This window comes from Neoarius graeffei, chromosome 15 (genome assembly GCF_027579695.1).
Source record: "Neoarius graeffei isolate fNeoGra1 chromosome 15, fNeoGra1.pri, whole genome shotgun sequence".
NCBI lineage: Eukaryota > Metazoa > Chordata > Actinopteri > Siluriformes > Ariidae > Neoarius > Neoarius graeffei.
The window spans coordinates 44621227-44643074 of NC_083583.1; the positions used below are offsets into that span (position 1 = coordinate 44621227).

At 42.3% G+C, this 21848-nt stretch overlaps 1 protein-coding gene across 1 annotated transcript in view; it reads left to right on the forward strand.

Moving 5' to 3' along the window:
- Positions 1-3473: 3473 nt before the first annotated feature.
- Positions 3474-21848, forward strand: part of LOC132899010 (transmembrane protease serine 11G-like) — a 29854-nt gene continuing 11479 nt past the window's right edge. The window contains exons 1-4 of the mRNA XM_060940664.1: positions 3474-3676; positions 4880-4962; positions 5654-5804; positions 7945-8086. Coding sequence (XP_060796647.1) covers positions 3489-3676; positions 4880-4962; positions 5654-5804; positions 7945-8086 — 564 coding nt within the window. The 5' untranslated portion in view covers positions 3474-3488. The remainder of the gene's footprint in view (positions 3677-4879; positions 4963-5653; positions 5805-7944; positions 8087-21848) is intronic.

The window sequence follows — 21848 nt, forward strand, 5'->3', positions numbered from 1 at the left end:
GCTGATTGGGTGAGGCAAATCCGCCTTCCATATATAAACATTAGACGTCACGCATGGCGTCACTCCACAGTTGAACAGTGAACATGTGTGACAGAAAATACGAGAGTGGTGCTCAAAAGCGCAAGGCGCAACGGCAACTTGCTGCCGGTGTTCCCAAATGTTGACATTGCCCTACGACTCTTTCTGACTTTGCCTGTGACTAATGCCAGTGGAGAGCGGTCTTTTTCTAAACTGGGATTGGTTAAAAGTAGACTGAGATCCACCATGGGCCAATGCAGATTGAATCACCTGTCTCTAATGTCTCTTGAAAGTGACATTCTGCGTTCATTGGATTTTTCAAGTCTAATTGATGACTTTTCTACAAGAAAAGCTAGGAGGACAAACTTTTAAGAATGATACTGGTTGCTGATCATTAGTTTGTTTACTTTGTCTTTAGTGCCTTTCATTATAGCCTCTTCATCGTGTACTTGAGAGGTTCAGTTGCCTAAAAGGCCTACAGGCACATTCAATTGATAGTTGCATAAGTTGTGATAAGTTGTTGTCAATCTAAACCTTATAGTTTTTGGTGTTCTGTTTTCGCTGGCCCAGCTGTACAAAGTTTAATAATGAAAAACAAAACAAAACAAAAAACTTGTAGAAAATAGACAGTTCTTTACAGGTAGATGGGATAAGATGGTGGTGGCCGGGGGGGCTACAGCAACTTGTAGCCTAGGAGCCCCTGACCATGTTAATCCGGCCCTGTCAGCTGGGATAGGCTCCAGCTTGCCTGCGACCCTGTAGAACAGGATAAAGCGGCTAGAGATAATGAGATGATGTGATCCCCAAATTCTTTGTAATTTGACTTTGAGGAACATTATTTTTTAAATTGTTGCACTGTTTGCCCACACAGTCTTTCACAGAGTGGTGAACCCCTCCCCATCTTTACTTCTGAGAGACTCCACCTCTCTGGGATACTCTTTTTATATCCAATCATGTTACTGACATGTTGCCAATTAACCAAATTGTTCTTTTTTTTAGCATTACACAACTTTTTCAGTCTTTTGTTGCCCTGTCCCAATTTTTCTGAAACGTGTTGCTGATGTCAAATTCCAAATGAGCATACATTTTTCAGAAAACAATAACATTTCTCAGTTTCAACATTTGATATGTTGTCTTTGTACTATTTTCAATAGTAGGGTTTCCATGATTTGCAAATCTTGACATTCTTTTTTTATTTGTTTTACACAGTGTCCCAACTTTTTTGGAATTGGGGTTGTACACAATACACAAATGACTGCAGGAGCACTCATCCAGGTATAACATGCATTAAATACTCTGATGACACTGTGATCATGGATACTACCAACTCATGGGAACAGTTACAGGCTAAGACGGATACATTTGCAGAGTGGTGCAGGCAGAACTGCCTTGATCAATTGCCAAGAGAAAGGAACTGGTTGTTGACTTTCGTAGAGAACTTCCCAGTATCCCCACTCTGTCAACCAGCAAATAGATAGGTTGAATCATAGATAGGGTTGAATCATAGACAGGGTCAAATCATATAGATACCTTGGGACAGCAATTGATCACAGACTCACCCCAGATAGCATTACAGTCCGCGGCTGATGTTCTAAGGTCCACATTGGCTCTGTCTGACAGGCCAACCCTTTCCCCGGATCAGCGTCAGATGTGAGCAGAATGATAGACACAGTGATAGGTTTATACACCCACGGGGTGGGACCGTGCAGACGCACTCTTCAACAGTTTCAACAGACACCAACAATTTCAACAGTTTCAACAGAAACCAATAATTTCTTAAACAGTTTCAAAAGCGCGGGCATGCTCTTCAACAGTTTCAACAGACACCACTTCAGTCCAGTCCACTCGCTGTATGCAGCACTTGGCAGACTTTTTCGCTAAGTGCCTTTTCGACATTAAGTTGTTTTATGATACGATTCTTTTGGATGAATAACCATAGTATTTTACGGAACGAAGCTAAGGTTGTTTGGGATAAGTTATTTTGTGTGTGACTGTGTTTGAATCATGGCATTTTGAGAACTGATAAATGTTTTTCATCTTCAGGTACAAGGGGCTGAGCACGAGGCTAAAGATGATGTGTGATTGTAGAGAGGGGTGCTCTCTGAGGGCGCAGATTCACATGTGTGAAGACTTTGTACCAATACCATACACTGCCATTTTCTTTCTTTCTTTCTTTCTTTCTTTCTTTCTTTCTTTCTTTCTTTCTTTCTTTCTTTCTTTCTTTCTTTTTAATCCAAGGAAGTAAAGTAAGGAAGTAAAGAAAGAAAGAAACAAAGCAAGGAAGTCAAGAAAGGAAGGAAGTAAAGAAAGAAAGTAAGGAAGTAAAGAAAGAAAGAAACAAAGGAAGGAAGTCAAGAAAGGAAGGAAGGAAAGAAAGTAAGGAAAGAATGAAAGAAAGCACTGTAGAAATGTGTCGAGGCACTGCTTCTGGGTATCGGGTTGTGTAGTTCACTAAGACTAACACAAGGCGATATCCTCATACAGAATTATCTAATGGCCTGACAAGATCCATACCAATTCTTTCAAAGGGGATTTTGATTCATGCTAAAGGGTGTAATGGCGCTTTTGGGTGGCTGGCAGTGTCACCAACTGACATTTGTGACGTCATGCACCACCTGCGAACATCACTGCGACTGCCCGGCCAATATAAACGGGCCATGAGGCGGTTCAGTATTTTATCCTGACTGATAGCTTTTGATCTGTCTGTACTGAAGAAAGTTGAATTGACAAAGTATGATCTAAGAACGTAGACCTCTGCCGCCTCGGAGATTCTGCCTCACAGATATCCAAAAGATGCAGACTCAGGTGTTCAGCAACGTTTCTCAGTTTATTGAAAGACAAACATGAGGATATATCCACATTCAAGAGTGTGTTGTAGCTAAATGATTGGAAGATTGGATTTATGAAGCTGACTTATCTGTGTATGACAGGGTAACATCAACGGGTAATGAAGCATTATATCATTGGTCAGGATAGCCTTAAGAAAACCAAGAGCAGATGTCTGAGTGAAGACGAGTTTCAAGGATTTAACTAGAACTAGCCAAAACAATTAGAAAGCAAACTGGCCAAAACCAGTTGCACGCATGCCAAACAAATATCTCTGTCCCTGACCCAAATGCCCCACTTTGGAATTAGGATGAGCTGCATGGAATAAAAGTTCCCCACGGCTCTTTGGGAGCAACAGCTGGGTCGTTTCCTCTCTTGTTTGGGTGTTTTGCATCGCTTGATATAATCTATCTTTAATAAGTGAAAGTAAAGGTAGGAGAGTGCAATATTAGGCTGGAGGGTTTGACCATCAATTAAGATAAGAAGACAAGATAAGATAAGAAGACCTCTATTATCCCACAATGGGGAAATTTTCTGTTTGCAGCAGCACAGTGGATAGCAGCAGAAGAGGACATATCAAACCACACAAGTTTAAAAAAAAATTAATCTCATTTTGTCAAAAGCATGCCTCAGGGTTTGATCTCATGACTGCTCCAACAGGAAATAATGAAGGGAAATCCTTGCGGACAGTGGAGGGTCTAAGCCCTCCCCACCCTCCATGTCCCCCTGACATGGAGCTGATGCAGATGGCCCTGGGACTGCTTCCCCAGATAACGCTGCACTGGAACCCACCACCACCCCCAAGTTTCGCTGTAGTGGGACCCTTTCACAAGTAAATGCTTTACTTTACTAATATTTTAAACCCAGGCCAATTTGTCCCCAGAATCAGTGGATGGGTAAGGTGAGGACTAACTGCCACCTCCATACTATGCTTTTCACCTCTAAATTGGATAGTGTAACGTTCACTAGATGTGGGTGGAGCACAGAGGACGGCAGGACAGAGACTGAGTTCGCAAAAACTCTTTTATTTTCACTTTTCAGTGCGATCGGTTTCTCTCTCAGCCACGCACGCACACACATTCTCGTTGTGGAGAGCCCCTCTGCTCTCGCTCTCCCTCCTTAAATAGCCCGGTTTACTGGGGAGAACACACACAAAACATAGATTAATCACACTCAGGTGAAGCGATTCTGCCACTTACCTTCCCCAACTCCGCCCTCCTGTCACAGACCGGCGCTTGACCACGCCCCCGCTGCCACAGATAGTTACAGGCACCACTGGATATTTATGAACATGACATTATTGGGCATTAATAATTCTCTATCTTTCTTAAGTCACTGGTACTGATTCATCAATTTCTTAGTATATGCACTATAGTCAAAAGTACTGTATGTGGACACCTGACCATCACACCTATGTGGTTCTTCCCCAGACTGTTGCCACAATTTGGAAACAGACAATTGTATAGGATGTCTTTGTATGCTGTAGCATTAAGATTTCCCTTCACTGGAATGAAGAGGCCCAGACCTATTCTGGCATGACGGCACCCCTGTACACAAAGCGAGCTCCATGAAGCCATGGTTTGCCAAAGTTGCAGTGGAAGTACTCAATTGACCTGAGCCCTGACCTCAACCCTGCTGAAAACTTTTGGGATGAAACGGAACATCAAATTTATCCCCCACCCACCATGTTCTTGTGGCTGAATGGACCCAAATACCCTTTGCCACACTCTAAAAATGTAGGAGAGAACCTTCTCAGAAGCGTGAACGCTATTGTAGCAGCAGCAGGGAACAATGTCCATACTAATGCCCATGGTTTTGCAATGGAATGTTCCGTGGTCAGGTGTCCACATACTTTTGGCCATGAAGTGTAATTTCCACTTGTGCAATATGAGTGGAAATGTTGCCGTTTTTGGGGGAAAGCTCTACAACGTAAATTTTCTGCAGACAGCAGTGTTTTTGACACTGTGTTAATAAGTGGCATTTGTGGTTTGGTGGCTTGTTCAACATCATATTTAAACTTGTGTTCCTCTGAGAGAAAAGCTCATCATCTCAGATGCACCATGGCTCTCCTCTCACTGTTTCTGCTCACCTCTCTGCTGTCTCATATAGGACATTGTGGTAAGTTGTTTTTTTTTAACTATATTTGGATTTTTTTTTTTATGATGAATAGAGTATTGCATGCAAAGTCTTAGGGTAAATGTAGAATCAAATCTACCCAGGATTTTCTGTTAACTGCTTTGACAGAACATTTCTACCTGCTTAATAAACATTCATATTTTATGCATGTCATTACTTTAAAGAATTTGAAAGAATCAGGTTTTCATTAACAGTATTATTCTGGGCGGCACGGTGGTGTAGTGGTTAGCGCTGTCGCCTCACAGCAAGAAGGTCCTGGGTTCGAGCCCCGGGGCCGGCGAGGGCCTTTCTGTGTGGAGTTTGCATGTTCTCCCCGTGTCCGCATGGGTTTCCTCCGGGTGCTCCGGTTTCCCCCACAGTCCAAAGACATGCAGGTTAGGTTAACTGGTGACTCTAAATTGACCGTAGGTGTGAATGTGAGTGTGAATGGTTGTCTGTGTCTATGTGTCAGCCCTGTGATGACCTGGTGACTTGTCCAGGGTGTACCCCGCCTTTCGCCCGTAGTCAGCTGGGATAGGCTCCAGCTTGCCTGCGACCCTGTAGAAGGATAAAGCAGCTAGAGATAATGAGATGAGTATTATTCTGTTAGAAACGCTTGTGCAAAACTGCTTCACTTCTCCAAAGAGTAAAATAAATCAGTGCATTTTCTTTTATCTGACTCTCTCTGGAACAGTTTATGTCGACATGGGCATAGTGAATGGCACAGTGGTTAAAGCACATTCCAGACCCTACATGGTTTCTGTCCAAAAAAACGGAAAACATCATTGTGGGGGCTTCCTCGTGTCAGAGAACTTTGTCATGACAGCTGCACACTGCTGGGAATTGTAAGCTTTGTTGAGTAATTGTTACATGCTGAGTCAGTGAAGTGTCTGTGAGGGTCACGCCACCTTTTCATTTGAGATGAAGTGTCTGAGGATTTCTGAGAAAAGGGTCTCCACACTTGTGCAGTCACTTTCACAATGACTCATTACGTCTTGCAGGAATATTATTTGATACTTCAGCTTAAATAACTACAATAAGTCATAAGTAACCGACTGGAGTCAAATTTATTTTTATATTCAATATGAACTGTGTGGGCGGCACGGTGGTGTAGTGGTTAGCGCTGTCGCCTCACAGCAAGAAGGTCCTGGGTTCGAGCCCCGGGGCCGGCGAGGGCCTTTCTGTGTGGAGTTTGCATGTTCTCCCCGTGTCCGCGTGGGTTTCCTCCGGGTGCTCCGGTTTCCCCCACAGTCCAAAGACATGCAGGTTAGGTTAACTGGTGACTCTAAATTGACCGTAGGTGTGAATGTGAGTGTGAATGGTTGTCTGTGTCTATGTGTCAGCCCTGTGATGACCTGGCGACTTGTCCAGGGTGTACCCCGCCTTTCGCCCGTAGTCAGCTGGGATAGGCTCCAGCTTGCCTGCGACCCTGTAGAAGGATAAAGCGGCTAGAGATGATGAGATGATGATGAATATGAACTGTTATTTAGTCATGAAAACAGTTCAGAATTATTTAAGCAAGCTTTAATACCTTATACACACATAATAGCTTATAATATACACTCAGTAGGTTATACACACTAGCTTATAAAATACACTCTTATAGCTTATAATACAAACTCTATAGCGTACACACTCAGTAGCTTTCACACACACACACACACACACACACACACACACTTACTCTGTAGCCTATAATATACACTCATAGCTTATAATACAAACTCTATAGCTTACACACACACACACACACACTAGCTTATAATATACATTCTTACAATTTATAATACAAACTCAATAGCTTACACACTCAGTAGCTTATACACACTCTCCCTCTCTTTCTCTGTCTCTCTGTAGCTTATAATATACAGTCTTATAGCTTATAATACAAACTACAGCGTACACAGTAGCTTTTACACACACACTGTAGCTTATACACTCAACTTATAATAGAAACTATACACACTCTCGCTCTCTTTCTCTCTCTGTAGCTTATAATATACAGTCTTATAGCTTATAATACAAACTCTACAGCGTACACGCTCAGTAGCTCACACACACACACACACACACACACACTGTAGCTTATAATATACACTCAACTTATAATAGAAACTCTATAGCTTACACACTCAGTAACTTTTACACACACACACACACACACACACACTAGTTTATAATACACTCTTATAGCTTATAATATACATTCTTATAGCTTATAATACAAACTCTATAGCTTACACACACACACACACACACACACTGTAGTTTATAACGTACACTCATAGCTTACACACACAGTAGCTAATACACTCTATAGTTTATAATACACACTATGTGTGTGTAACACACACACGCACACATGCACTAGCTTATAATATACACTCTATAGCTTATAGCATACATGCAGTAGCTTATACAAATTCTATACCTTATATACCCAGTAACTCATACACACTCTATAGTTATATGCTAGAAGTGTTTTGTTTTGTTTTGTTTTGTTTTGTTTGGGGTTTTTCCCCCCAGTACTGGGCTGCTTTTGAGGGCATCATGCACACACATTCACACATGTTCACTAGAGGCACTATAGCATAGATAATGCATCTACCACCATGTTTTTTTGGAGGTGAGAGGAAGCCAGAGAACTCTGAGGAAACCCAGACAGATACAGGGTGAACATATAAATCTCCACACAATCAGTAGCCCAAGTTCAGGATTGAACCAGAGGCCAGTTCAGTTTAGCTGTATTCATGGTTAGTTTTCTACAGGGTTGTCTGTAAAAAATGTCTCCTCTATGATAAAACTCTCTTATTCCAGATGGCTATAAATGAATATTAACCATCAGGGGATGCAAACCTTTCCATTTACATGTACTGTACATACACATGTAGCAAAGTATAAATCTCCTCATGCTTGACACTCATTTACTTATAATAGTATTAAATACTGGCAGATAATAGGTTGCTCTCTTGTTCTTTCTAACAGTGGGGTGAAGCTGACAGTTATAGTGGGGGCTCATGAACTGAAAAAGAACAAGTCAGCTTTGAGCCAAATGGAGGTGAAGTTTTACCACATCCACCCGATGTTTGACTCCGAGAATCTGTTCAGTGATATCATGCTGCTGCAGGTAAAGCACCAGATACAATATGTTTCTCAGTATGATGAAAATGAAAGAGAAACATAATTTATGGAAAGTGTGAACGTTTGTTGTAGCTGGGTGTGGGCTGATATACTTTAAAAGCACAGAGTTTCACAGCAGCTGTGGTTTAAGGTGTGTGTTTTCACTGGCCTACAGTTTGGCTAAAATGCAGAAATAGTTTAATATATATTTAATTGATATAATTAAATTGATATAATTTCAGAATATAATCTATTTTTTAATAACATGCACAACAGTACCACAGGACTGCTGAATTCTCGATTTGATTGGTCAGAAGGATTTTATTCTTGTTCTATTTAAAAAAAAATAAATAATTGATATGGTGAATATTTCTGAAAGGAGACATTTCTTTAACATTTTATGTAAGGAGTCTCTAGCATCAGCACTTTGTAACAGTAAGTAAGGTTTCTGCTGTGGGAAATGCTTCAGGTCAGAGGTGTTTGCACGTCATAGTTTCTCAATAATTTGACAAGCTGCATTTTCTTTGCCTCATTAACTTCAGGAGAGAGAAAAAAACAGGCTAGTGAAGGAATGACTGCTTATAGCTGCTATATGATAACAGGAACTAACTTGTCTCATGAACATGCCACAATATAAAATGTAACTAAAAATGCTTAAAATTAAGCAGTGGCATTTGTTAATGAATAAAAATAATGTTCTTGATGATAGTGGTTGGTTAATTTCCTATAACAGCACTGTGTTTTATCCCATGGTTGAAGATATGTTGATAATGTTAAATTAAAATCCACTAATAAAGATGTTAATAAAGACACTAATGATTTTTTTTTATTCACAGTTGAAAAAAAAAATTAAAAAAGCCAAGAATATCAACTGGCTCACCATACCAAAAAAGAAAAATCAGGTTGTTAAGGCCAAGAAGGTCTGCAGCATAGCAGGCTGGGGGAAGCAATCTGAAAATGGTGGACTAAATGCTCACCTCATGGAGGTCGACGTCACTATCATGGACACAAAGGAATGTGAGAAATTGTGGGGAGAACCTTTCTCTGTCTCCAGTTTGGTGTGTACTAGAGGTCACGGAGGATTTTGTCCGGTATAATGCAATATACCTTACACAATTTTAAATACATATATTACACATACTGCACAAGATAGATGGAAAGTAATTTATGACACGTGCATCTTTTTACAGGGAGACTCTGGAGGTCCTTTGGTGTGTCAGAACACAGCCGTCGGTATTGTTTCATTTGACGATTTGACAAACTGCAAGTCACCAAAGTTGCCCTACGTCTACACCAAAATTTCTACATTTCTGCCTTGGATTAATTCTATTTTAGGACACATGGAGTGAGCACTTGGCTATTATTGTATATTTTATATTTAAGTCGCTTCCCCCTTTTTCATGACCCCCCCCCCAAAAGAAAAAAAAAACTTAAGTGGGTTGGGTTGTACTGTATTTATCTCTTGTCTATGGGGCAGCTTTCTATTTATACCCCAACCTCAGGGGAACTAAATGTGTTTACTCTCAAACTAAGTAAAATGTGACAGTGCAATAAATGCAATGTAAAACAAAAGAGCAGTAAAAGATCCTCACAAATCATTTTGTAATTTTGTTGTGCTTAATATGTTGGCAAATTACAATTAACAATAAATAATAAACTAATTAAAAATGACTAAATAAAATATGCAAATATTCTTTAAAAATCTGTATGATTTCCTTTTTCAGTTTCTTTATCTTTATTTCCCTGTATTTATTTAACTATTTTTTTATTTTCCTTTTTTATATATTTGTTTGTATATATGTATGTATGTCAAAAGGCTAATGAAGGGTTTATTTGTACTCAGAAGTCAAAACCAGTTTTCATAAACCAGTGCTTTTTCACCTCACTTGGGGACAGCTATGGTACTGCACAGGCACTGACAATATTTTAATATCTTTGTTTGTAAATAAACTGCATTATCATAATCTTAGAGTCCACTGAAAGGTTAGACACTAAAGATGGAGAAAAGGACCTGTACCGATTAGCAAGACAACGAGATCAAGCTGGGAAGGATGTGCAGCAGGCTAGGCCAATAAAGGATACAGATGGAAATGTGCTGACAAGTGAAGAGTGTGTGTTGAGAAGGTGGATAGAGTATTTTTAGAAGCTGATAAATGAAAAAAATGAAAGAGAAGGTTGGCTGAGGTGGAGATAGTGAATCAGGAAGTACAGCATATTAGCAAGGAGGAAGTAAGGAGCATTATAAAGAGAAGGAAAAGTGGGAAGGCAGTTGGCCCAGATGATATACTAGTGGAGGCATGGAGATGCTTAGGAGAGATGGCAATTGACTTTTTGACTAAATTGTTTCACAATATCTTGGAAAGTGAGAGGATGCCTGAGGAGTGGAGAAGTAGTATACTGGTACCATTATTCAAGAACAAGAGACAAGCAGCCTTTATTTATCACATGTACATTCAAACACAGACTTATGCACAGTGAAATTCCTCCTCTGCATTTAACCCATCTGAAGCAGTGAACACACACATGCACACACCCAGAGCAGTGGGCAGCTATGCTACAGCACCCAGGGAGCAGTTGGGGGTTAGGTGCCTTGTTCAAGAGCACTTCAGCCCAACCTTCAGGCCTGGAGGAAATGCAGATATGAAGAGAACATGCAAACTCCACCCAGAAAGGCCCCTGTTGGCCACTGGGCTTGAACCCAGAACCCTCTTTCTGTGAGGCGACAGTGCTAACCACTACAACACCGTGCCACCCAAAGGTGAGGTTCCATGCTGCAGTAACTACAGAGACATAATGTTGACCAGCCACAGAATGAAGTTATGGGAAAGAGTAGTGGAAGCTTGGCTGAGAGGAGAGGTGGAGATATGTGAGCAGCAGTATGGTTTCATACCAGGAAAGATTACTAGAGATGCAATATTTGCTTTGAGAATGTTGATGGAAAAGTATAGAGAAGGCCAGAAGGAGCTGCATTGTGTGTTTGTGGATTTAGAGAAGGCATATGACAGGGTGCCAAGAGAGGAGTCATGGTACTGCATGAGGAAATCAGGAGTGGCGGAGAAGTATGTGAGATTGGTGCAGGACATGTATGCGGACTGTGACCGCAGTGAGATGTGCAGTGGGAATGACGGAGGCATTTAAGGTGGATGTTGGATTGCACCAGGACTCGGCTCTAAGCCCTTTCTTATTTGTAATGGACAGGTCGACAGATGACACTTGAGAAGAGGCCCCATGGACAATGATGTCTGCAGATGATATTGTGATCTTTAATGAGAACAGAGAGCAAGTGGAAGAAAACTTAGAGACATGGAGGTATGCACTAGAGAGAAGGGGAATGAAAGTCAGTATGAGTAAGATGGAGTACATGCGTGTAAATGAGAGTGAGGACAGTGGAATGATGCAGCTACAAGGAATAGAGGTGGTCAAAACAGATGAGTTAAAATATCTGGGGTCAACTGTACAATGTAATGGTGAGTGCAGAAGAAAGTGCAAGCAGGTTGGAATGGATGGAGGAGAGGGTCAGGAGTGATTTGTGACACAAGGATACCAGTAAGAGTGAAAGGAAAAGTGTTCAAGACAGTAGTAAGAGCAGCAGTGTTGTATGGTGGCATACAGTGGCACTGACAAAAAGACAGGAGGGTGAACTGGAGGTAGCAGAGTTGAAGATGTTGAGATTCTCATTGGGAGTGACAAAGTTGGACAGGATTAGAAACGAGAATATTAGAGGGACAGTACAAGTAGGATGGCTTGAAGACAAAGCGAGAGAGGTGAGATTGAAATGGTTTGGACATATACAGAGGAGAGATCCAGGGCATACTGGGAAAATAATGCTGGAGATGGAGTTGCCAGGTAGAAGGAAAAGAGGAAGACCAAAGGTGAGATTTATGGATGTGGTGGAGGGGTGGAGGATATGAGGACAGTTGGTGTGACAGAAAAAGATATGGAAAACAGGATAAGATGGAGGGACATTATTCGCTGTGTCAACCCCGAACAGGAACAGCTGAAAGAAGAAGAAGAATCTTAGAATTCACTATTATGAACATTTATAAATGGGCTATTATTTTAACTCACAAATTAGTAAACTGGTCTCAGACTTCAGTACACAATTCCTGACATATTACTAAAAGAAAATGTTAAATATTACATACACTCACAGAGCACTTTATTAGGAACACTTCCACACCTATTCATTCATGCAATTATCTAATCAGCCAGTTGTGTGGTACCAGTGCAATGTATAAAATCATGCAGATACGGGCCAGCAGCTTCAGGTAATGTTCACATCAACCATCAGAATGGGGAAAAATTGCTCATCTGTAGTGTACAGATTGTAAGTCATGAGTAAAAGGAAAGATGCAAAAACAAAATGTTCACTACAGAGGACACAAATGAATAGGCAGGGGCTGAGGAGGTTAATTCATAATGTTCACATTGCATATTGTCGTTTCAAAAATAGACAAGTCATTATTAGAGTAAGTGACACTGTGGTGCAGTGGGTGCAGGGCCTCAGGTTCAATTCAATCTGCTTAGTCTCTTTTCTGAGTCTCCCACGTTGCATCCTGGGGTTCACTTGACCTGAATAAAACTGTTAGTGCTGGCATTTATAAAGTTTGCTTGTCTTGATTTGTTGTTTTCTGTTACTTATGTGTCTACAACTGTAACTGCATTTTTAATAGTTGCTGCAGTTAAGTCTGTGCTAGTGTCTGAAAGGTTATGAAATTAAATCCTAACATTTGACACTGTTGGGCCACTGAACACTTAACCCACAAATGTTTGCTTGCATGTATTGGTTTGGGAAAAAAAAGTGTCACCAAAATGAATAAATGTGTTTGAGTTAGCTTGCAAAGTAAGCATTTTAACTTTCAGAATTTTTTTATTCTTTAAATCCGGTCTGGCATTTCCATCAGTTACCCTCTTCTGATTAAAGAAAGGCCATGGAACTGTGGAAATTTGAAGTAAAATGATCCCACTGATGTGGAAATATTAACGTATGAATACATTAATGAATACATTTTAATTTTCTTTAAGGCTAAGTATGTGAAGCCCTTTCAGCCTTTTCTGTCTGTAAAAGACCACCATAGTGTTTCCGTGTCATCAGAATCTTTACATTGGAAGTGTGTGGTTGGCTTTGCACTGCAGGGTCGTTTTTCTTTTTTTGGTCAGTGGTCTAGAGTCAGAATGTCTCAGTACAAATATGAGCTGTTTACCGTAAGCCATTTCTGCATGACAACCGGAAGATGGTTTGTGGTAGGAAATTATTACTCAGCAAGACATGATAGAGTCAAAGGGTCAAGATTAACTACAGATCTCATTATAGATAATTACACAATAATAAAGCACATTATATAATATGAAGGAAGTAAGAGAGTCATAAAAAGCTGTTGTATGAAATACAAAAGACTTTCATCACACTATTGGGTATTTGTTCTGTGTACACAAGTTTAGTTCAGTTCTGTGGAGGCCTCTTTCAAGACTTTCCTGTTCTGAGACAACGATACAGTATTTAGTATGTTTTAATAATTAAGCCTTAAAATTGCAGCTTATTTTCCAGCAAAACCACCAGCAAAAGCTCTGTACTTTTAAGATTAAGGACTATAATGTCAATGGCTCTTCATGCAACCATTTAGTGCACACACCAACTTTTCTACTTTTTGTTTGTTACAACCTGGACCTGAAATGAACTACACAAAATATCCCATAATAATTAATTGGGGGACAAAATTAATATAGCTTGCAAAAATTATTTACAAATAAAAAATGTGAAAGGTGTTATTGCATTAGTATTAACCTTCATTGCTGTGAAACTCCTAGATTAGTTGCCCTTAAAAGACACATAATTAGTTCAGTTGAGTCAACAGGTTAAGGTGGAAGTTTATTAGATAACATACCTAAACAAACAATATCACAAAGACCACAGAGCTATCAAAATACAGCCGGGACAAAGTTCTGGAAGAGGTTTATCCCAACCTTTGAACATCCCACAGAGTACCATTACATTATTATTAAATAATTTGAAGAATATGGTACAACCACAACTCTGCCCAGAGAAGGCTGTTGAGCAAAATCAGTGACCCAGCACAGACAATTAAACAAGGGGATGAATACATATGCAAGAGACTATATTTGTCAATGGGTACAGCATAGTTTGGAATGCATCTAAAATTGGTAGTAATAAAATTTGGCATGGTGGTGTAGTGGTTAGCACTATCGCCTCACAGCAAAAAGGTTCTGGGTTTGAGCCCAGTGGCTGACGGGAGCCTTTCTGTGTGGAGTTTGCATGTTCGTCCCGTGTCTGTGTGGGTTTCCTCCGGGTGCTCTGGTTTCCCCCACTGTCCAAAGACATGCAGATTAGGTTAATCAGTGGCTCTAAATTGACCGTAGGTGTGAATATGAGTGTGAATGGTTGTTTGTCTCTATGTGTCAGCCCTGCAATGATCAGGGTGAACCCCGCCTCTCATCCATAGTCACCTGGGATAGGTGCCAGCTTATCCATGACCCTGCATAGGATAAGCGGTTACAGATAATGGATGGATGGATGGATGGATGGATGGATGGATGGATGGATGGATGGAAAATTTGTCAGCTTGAGTGCAGAATTGGTAATATCAAGCAGATAAGTGTACATACTCTGTTTGAATTACTGCCTTTGAAAAGAACAGAACCCTTTCGAGTCAAGGAGAGATCATTCAAATTATCTGTGTTATTTTAAAACATAAAAATCTATGTAGAATTATAAATTACCTTATTTTCGATGTTATTTGTTCTGTGTCATGTTCTGACTGCATGCCTGGATATGTCTGGTCTATTATGCTTAACTTAGCATTGACAGTTGAGTGTTTAAAATTTTTCAATGACCCTCTTATCCTGAAATTAGTGCTGAGAAAATCTTGAAATTATTCAAGTGAAACATGAAAAATCAGTTCTATATTTTCCTAAGAAGCAACTTGTAGTAAATTGGATGCAAATAAGCTAAAAGGGATGAAAAGTACTATGAAAAAATAGGTCATGTGATGTGTGTACCGTAAGTAACAAGTTCAAGGCGGCTGTGTGTTTGTGGCAGGATGAACACGTCACATAGTTTTGCTGCTTGCTGTGGCTTTCAGTGTCATGACTTTTAAATGGTACAGTATGTACTCAGTTGTGAAAATCAGAATGAAAACTGCTGTATCTCTCCACTCAATAGAATGCTAAGCATTCTATATGATGTACTGTGCATCTTATACTAAACTTTGCCAAAATTGTGAATATGATACTATGCAATCTGTAAAATACTGCAGAAATGACGGTGGTGTAGTGGTTAGCGCTGTCGCCTCACAGCAAGAAGGTCCTGGGTTCGAGCCCCGGGGCCGGCGAGGGCCTTTCTGTGTGGAGTTTGCATGTTCTCCCCGTGTCCGCGTGGGTTTCCTCCGGGTGCTCCGGTTTCCCCCACAGTCCAAAGACATGCAGGTTAGGTTAACTGGTGACTCTAAATTGACCGTAGGTGTGAGTGTGAATGGTTGTCTGTGTCTATGTGTCAGCCCTGTGATGACCTGGCGACTTGTCCAGGGTGTACCCCGCCTTTCGCCCATAGTCAGCTGGGATAGGCTCCAGCTCGCCTGCGACCCTGTAGAAGGATAAAGCGGCTAGAGATAATGAGATGAGATGAGACTGCAGAAATGAGCAGATCTTCTAACCCAATATCAGCACTATTTAACATATTCCTGAATAATATTTGCAGTGGGGAAGGGTGTATTATCCTGCTGAAAGAGACCTCTGCCATTAGGGAATACTGTTGCCATATAGGGGTTTACTTGGTCTGCAACAATGTTTAGGAAGCTGGTACATGTCAAAGTAACAACCACATGAATGCCAGGACCCAAGATTTCCCAGCAGGACATTACCCAGAACATCACACTCCCTCTGCCAGCTTGTCTTCTCCCATAGTGCATCCTGGTGCTATTTCTTCACCAGGTAAGTGACGCACATACACCCAGCTGTCCACATGATTCATCTGACCAGGCTACCTTCTTCCGTTGCTTCATGGTCCGGTTCTAATGCTCATTTGCTGATTGTAGGTGCTTTCAGTGGTGGACAGGAGTCAGTATGGGAACTCTGACCTGTCTGCAGCTACACAGCCCCATACGTAGCAAGCTACAATGAAGTCTCTGGTTATTATTCACCGATATTCACGGAGCATGAGACAGATAATTGTTTTAGTATAAATACACAGGTGATTATTTTTTTAAAAATCAGATGAAAAATATTTCAAAGTTCAAAAGCAGCATGCAAATGTAATGTGCACAGACTTATCTATGCTGACTCACATAAAACTTTGTTTTGAAATAAATAAAATAAATCACAATTCCACCTTATCTTTGAATAGTTTTAGACCAAACATCATAGCATCTTTACTGTTTTTAGGAACAGGATTTTCTTTCATAATTTGTAATTCTTCCTTACTTACGATGACAAAGCGATTGGCAGCCATTTTGCTGAGTCGCTCAAGGTGATTATTGAGAAATAGTCAGAATTTCTCGAGCAATCAGCATGCACAATTTTCTATAATCACATCCATATTTATACTAAAATATGATATCTGCCTCATTCTTAAATATACAGTGACCTCAGTGTGCCAGTTAGGACTCAGAACAGAAGATTCATAAAAGAATAATCAGAGAAGATACACAGTAAAAAAAAAAAAAGCACATATACCCATCATACAAGATACAACCCTTTTATGGGTCTGACATCATTCTTTTGAAGGTACAGATAAATCTAAAAAATGATATTCACTCAGTGTACATATAGTGTTTTATAGTAATTACAATATAAAATCCAGATAATTAAGTAATATCGCATGAGCAAAAGTGCTGCTGTACTGAATATCAGCACAATATAATATCAATCATACTGATGTTCAGTACAACAGTATGGCTGAATGTGTGCTATTGCTTTTATACAGCATTCTATAAACAAGAAATTAATATCAAGTAACTAACATTTCAGACACAGTATGGACATTTTTTTTTGGCTCTGCCAGCAAAAATAGCTCAGCTGGACAGAGGGTTGCATATTGCCATCCGCACAGACTCTCATATGTACAGATTTCTAGAATTGGAATTTCATGTAGTAATGCTCAGCGATGTCCCTGTCCCAGTGCTGTTATGCCAAATATCAGCACTCCTGGAACACAACCTGTGGACCAGAACTAACTGTTGTGTAATTCATTATCTTTATAAGTGCTGTTGAATTCTTGAATCTGATTGGTCAGACGTTTTGACAGTAACGCTGGCTGGAATTCTAATCACAGATTTTTAATCATGTGCTTTTTTCTATAATAGCAATGTAGAGGTGGAGGCAGGATCGAGTGCCAGTCTGTGGATGGAGAGAGCAGCTGGTAGAGGGAAGTGGTAAAGGGGTCACACTTGTGCCGGATTTAATGAAGGAGTGTGCTCTGTATTGCTGTGAATGGCGAAAAGCATAAGAGGGGAGAGTGCTGAGAGCCAGGAGAGAGGAGAATTGTGATCCAGCACAGGTCTGCACAGCAAAATCCCCAGTGTTAACACCCAGAGTGTTGATTTAACACCCTACTGTGTTTATATGTGTCCAATTGGACACAAATGAACTCTGAAAGTGTTAATTCAACACTGGGGAATTTGCTGTGTGTGTGTGTGTATTTGTACTTGTTACATATTGAGGACTAGAATATGTTTTTTACCAACAGAGTGAAGATACATAAGGGAAGTGAGGACATTTTAGCTCGTCCTCACTTTTTCAAAGGGCTGTTTGAGGGTTAAGACTTAGTTTTAGGGTTCAGGTTAAAATAAGGTTGAGATAAAAGGGTACGGGTTGGGTTAGGCATTTAGTTGTGATGGTTAGGGTGAGAGTAAGGGGCTAGGGAATGTATTATGTCAATGAGTGTCCCCACAAAGCTAGAAGTACAAGTGTGTGTGTGTGTGTGTGTGTGTGTGTGTGTGTGTGTGTGTGTGTGTGTGTGTGTGTGTGTGTGTGTGTGTGTTTTCAAACCACAGTGTGTGTCTTTAAAATGCGGAGTGTGTCTCAGATGGAGACCGCTGTCTCAATAAAGCCTCTGAAAAAAGCAGTTATCAACAAACTGCAAATAAATACAAGTGAAACAGCCTGCATGTTCCCATCTCTTCCCTCTCCCGAAACCCACTCGGCTACAAACAACTACAGTACATTTCTATAGAACTCATTCAGTGGTAGACACTTCACATAATCTCAGGCTATTAATAAACAGATAAAAATATGACATTTAACAAAGTAAACAAAGTTTGCATAAACTTTCTGTATTATCACTGATGTGAAACTTTTCATAAGAAGCCGTGTATTTAACATTTATAGAAGGAATCTCCAGTGTCAGTGTTTTGTAACGGTCAGTTAGTGCCAAGAGAAACCTTGGCAAACCACCTGGGGCAGCGGTGGTAAGGAAAAACTCCCTCAGACAACACGAGGAAGAAACCTTTAGAGGAATCAGACTCAAAAGTGAACCCATCCTCATCTGGGTTTAATAGCTAGCGTGATTATAAATAACTCACTTCTATAACTGTGTCCTATATAGTCACAAAGTACAACTGTGTAACCAGGAAATTCATTAGTTTATACACACATCTGACGTGTCAACTGACTCAAAACCAGGGGCGATTTCTCAGAGACAACAAGGGAAGCCGAGCTTCCCCTAAAATTCTCTCCCCAAACTGCGGCGTCTACGACGTTGAATTCTCATTAAAACAATAACTTGCATAATATAATATATGCCCAAGATTGTATTTATGTTCATAACTATCCTGTAACTTATTTGAGTGATGTCTGACGAACTTGCAGTTCGCTATGAAAATCACCTTTGCTGCCAGGCTGTAACCTTTCTTATTTCAATGGGCTCTATGGACTGGCAGCAGTGTTGCCAGATTGGATGGTTTTAAGTGCATTTTGGTGGGTTTTGAATATATTTTGGGATGGAAAACGTCAGCAGTATCTGGCAACACTGACTGGCAGCCGGGTATCCGTTGCAGTCTATGAGACGGCTCTGAACAGCCAATTTTGGCTAGTTGTTATTGGTTAAAATCAACAAAATCGTCACTTCCAGGGAAGCCGGGCTTCTCTGGGACTAAATGAGACAGTGGGAGGGACAAGAAGCCGGGCTGATAAAGGATTATTGGAGGTAGTGTTTGAAAGACATGAGGAGGGCGGTACTTCAGCGAGGAACACGGAAGTATGATCAGTCAGTCCCTAGCGGATGTCGAGAAAGTGTAGTCATGTGCCAAAGTGCTGTCCGAATTTCTTTTCATATAAACGGTTCTTCTCATTGATGTCTCTGTAAATAAATGTAAATATTACTCGTTGTGCTCCGTTAACTTTCATCCATTCTATCAGTTTGATCATTCGTGAATTCACTCGTTTATTTCATTTGTAGTTCAATCTGGTTGTAGGCTAGCTTGAGCCTTATTGGGATCTGCAGTGCTAGCTGCTAACAGAAATTGGTGAAGTCTCTGGAAAGCACAACCAGCTGGTATGACAGGGTCACAGACCATTTTCTGGAAAAGGAGCGTAGGGCAGAATTTGTGTATAAATAGTGTTCATGTTCATGAATCTGAAGTGTGTATATTGTTCAGTAATGTTAAGAGAATGGTGGGCTCTGTGTTATAGGTTATACCTGGGTATAATATTCAAGGTTCTGTGTGTTGCATAGCCTACCTGGTTATGAATTTCCAGACTGTGTTGCAGAAGATGTTCAAGGATGTGTTGCACAGCTGGGTGTTGTGTTAAAGACTCTGTGTTGCATATCAGGATATGATGTTCAAGGCTCTTCGTTGAATAGCCAGTGATTTTTGGATGTTTGATATTTTTGATTAAGGATATGAGGCACTAGCCTGGCAAGCCAGACTATAACATGAAATGTACAAGCAAAAATACTTTCTGCCACTAGGTAGGGTTGTCTAGTTCACTGTGCTAATGGGGCACACTTTTCTATGCTTTGATATCCGGCCTACAGGTTTTACGATTGTGGCAGCGGGGGCGTGGTCAAGCGCCGGTCTGTGACAGGAGGGTGGAGCCAGGGAAGGTGAGTGGCAGAATCGCTACACCTGACGGTAATTAACCTGTGTTTTGTGTGTGTTTTCCCAGTAAACTGCTCCCTATTTAAGGAGGCTGAGAGAGAGCAGAGGGAGCGCGACCCGGGATTGGAGGCTGAGTGTGTGTCTGTGTGCGTGTGTGCTTACGCCGTAGTATAACTGAAAAGTTGTTTAATAAATACGCTTTCTCTACCTCCAAACGTTGTCCTGCCGTCCTCTGTGCTCCACCCACACATTATCCGCGCTACAGTGGTGCTGAAGCCCGGGAAAGGTGGAGCACCAGTTCTGCAGCTCCATGGAATCCTCCCCGTTCGCGGACTTGGTCCACGCCCTCGCCACGGCTCAGCAGAGCCAGCACCAGGCACTCGTCATGCTCCGAAAGGAGCAGGAGCGCCGCTTCGAAGCCCTGGTGCTGGCCCAGCAGGAAGACCGAGAGGCGTTCCGGCGGCTCCTCGCATCGGCGGGGTCCACCAGCGCCCCGGCCGTGGGCCCGTCTCCCCTCACCTTGACCAAGATGGGCCCGCAGGACGACCCCGAGGCTTTCATCACCTTGTTCGAGCAGGTCGCCGAAGCCTCGGGGTGGCCGATGGAGCAGCGCGCGGCGCGCCTCCTCCCCCTCCTGACAGGAGAGGCGCAGCTGGCCGCACTACAGCTCCCCGCCGACCGCCGGCTGGCCTACGCCGACCTTCGCCGTGCCGTCCTCCAGCGCGTGGGGCGCACGCCGGAGCAGCAGCGCCAGCGCTTCCACGCGCTGCGGATGGAGGAAGTCGGCAGCCTGTTCACGTTCGGCCAGCAGCTCCGGGACGCCTGCTGGCGGTGGCTGAGGGCCGAAGATCGCGACGCCGAGGGAATCATCGACCAGGTGGCGCTGGAACAGTTCATCGCCCGCTTACCAGCCGGAACCGCGGAGTGGGTCCAGTGCCACCGCCCGGCGTCGCTGGATCAGGCCGTAGGACTGGTGGAGGATCATCTGGTGGCTGTTCCGGCAGCAGGACAACGGACGACATCGTCTTCTCTCTCCTCTTCTCTCTCTCTGTCTCCCCCCCCTCCTCCCATGTCCCGTCCTCGCCCCATTCCCCCACCACGGAGGCGGGGGCCGGCTCCACCCCAGCCGGCCCGCCGCACCCATGGTGCCCTCCCGTTTCTCCCTTCTGTGTCTGTCTCTCCCCCCCCCCTCAGGTGAGTGAGCCCCAGAACACAGCTGCAGAGGGAAGGCCCGGGCTGGTTTGCTGGCGCTGAGGGGGAACCGGGCCACGTGCAGCAACAGTGTGCAGCGATGGAGGTGGGGGCGGTGGTGCGGATCCCTGACGCGCCAGAGGCTGCCCTCGATCGGGCCGGAGTGTATCGCATACCGGTAAGTGTACAAGGGGCTACATATCAGGCGTTGGTGGATTCAGGCTGCAATCAGACCTCGATCTGCCAAAGCCTGGTGCAAGAAGAGGCATTGGGGGGAGCACAAGGGGTGAAGGTGTTGTGTGTGCACGGGGATATTCACAGCTACCCGTTGGTGTCGGTCCACATATATTTCAGAGGGGAAAAATCGATAGTGAAGGCGGCGGTTAATCCTCGCCTTACCCACTCTTTGATCTTGGGGACTGATTGGCCGGGATTTCGGGGTTTAATGGCACACCTAGTAAAGAGTGGGTCCTGCCGGTTGATGGGGGAAGGTCCTGGTGTCGCTTTGGCTGGAGCTGCGGTCGC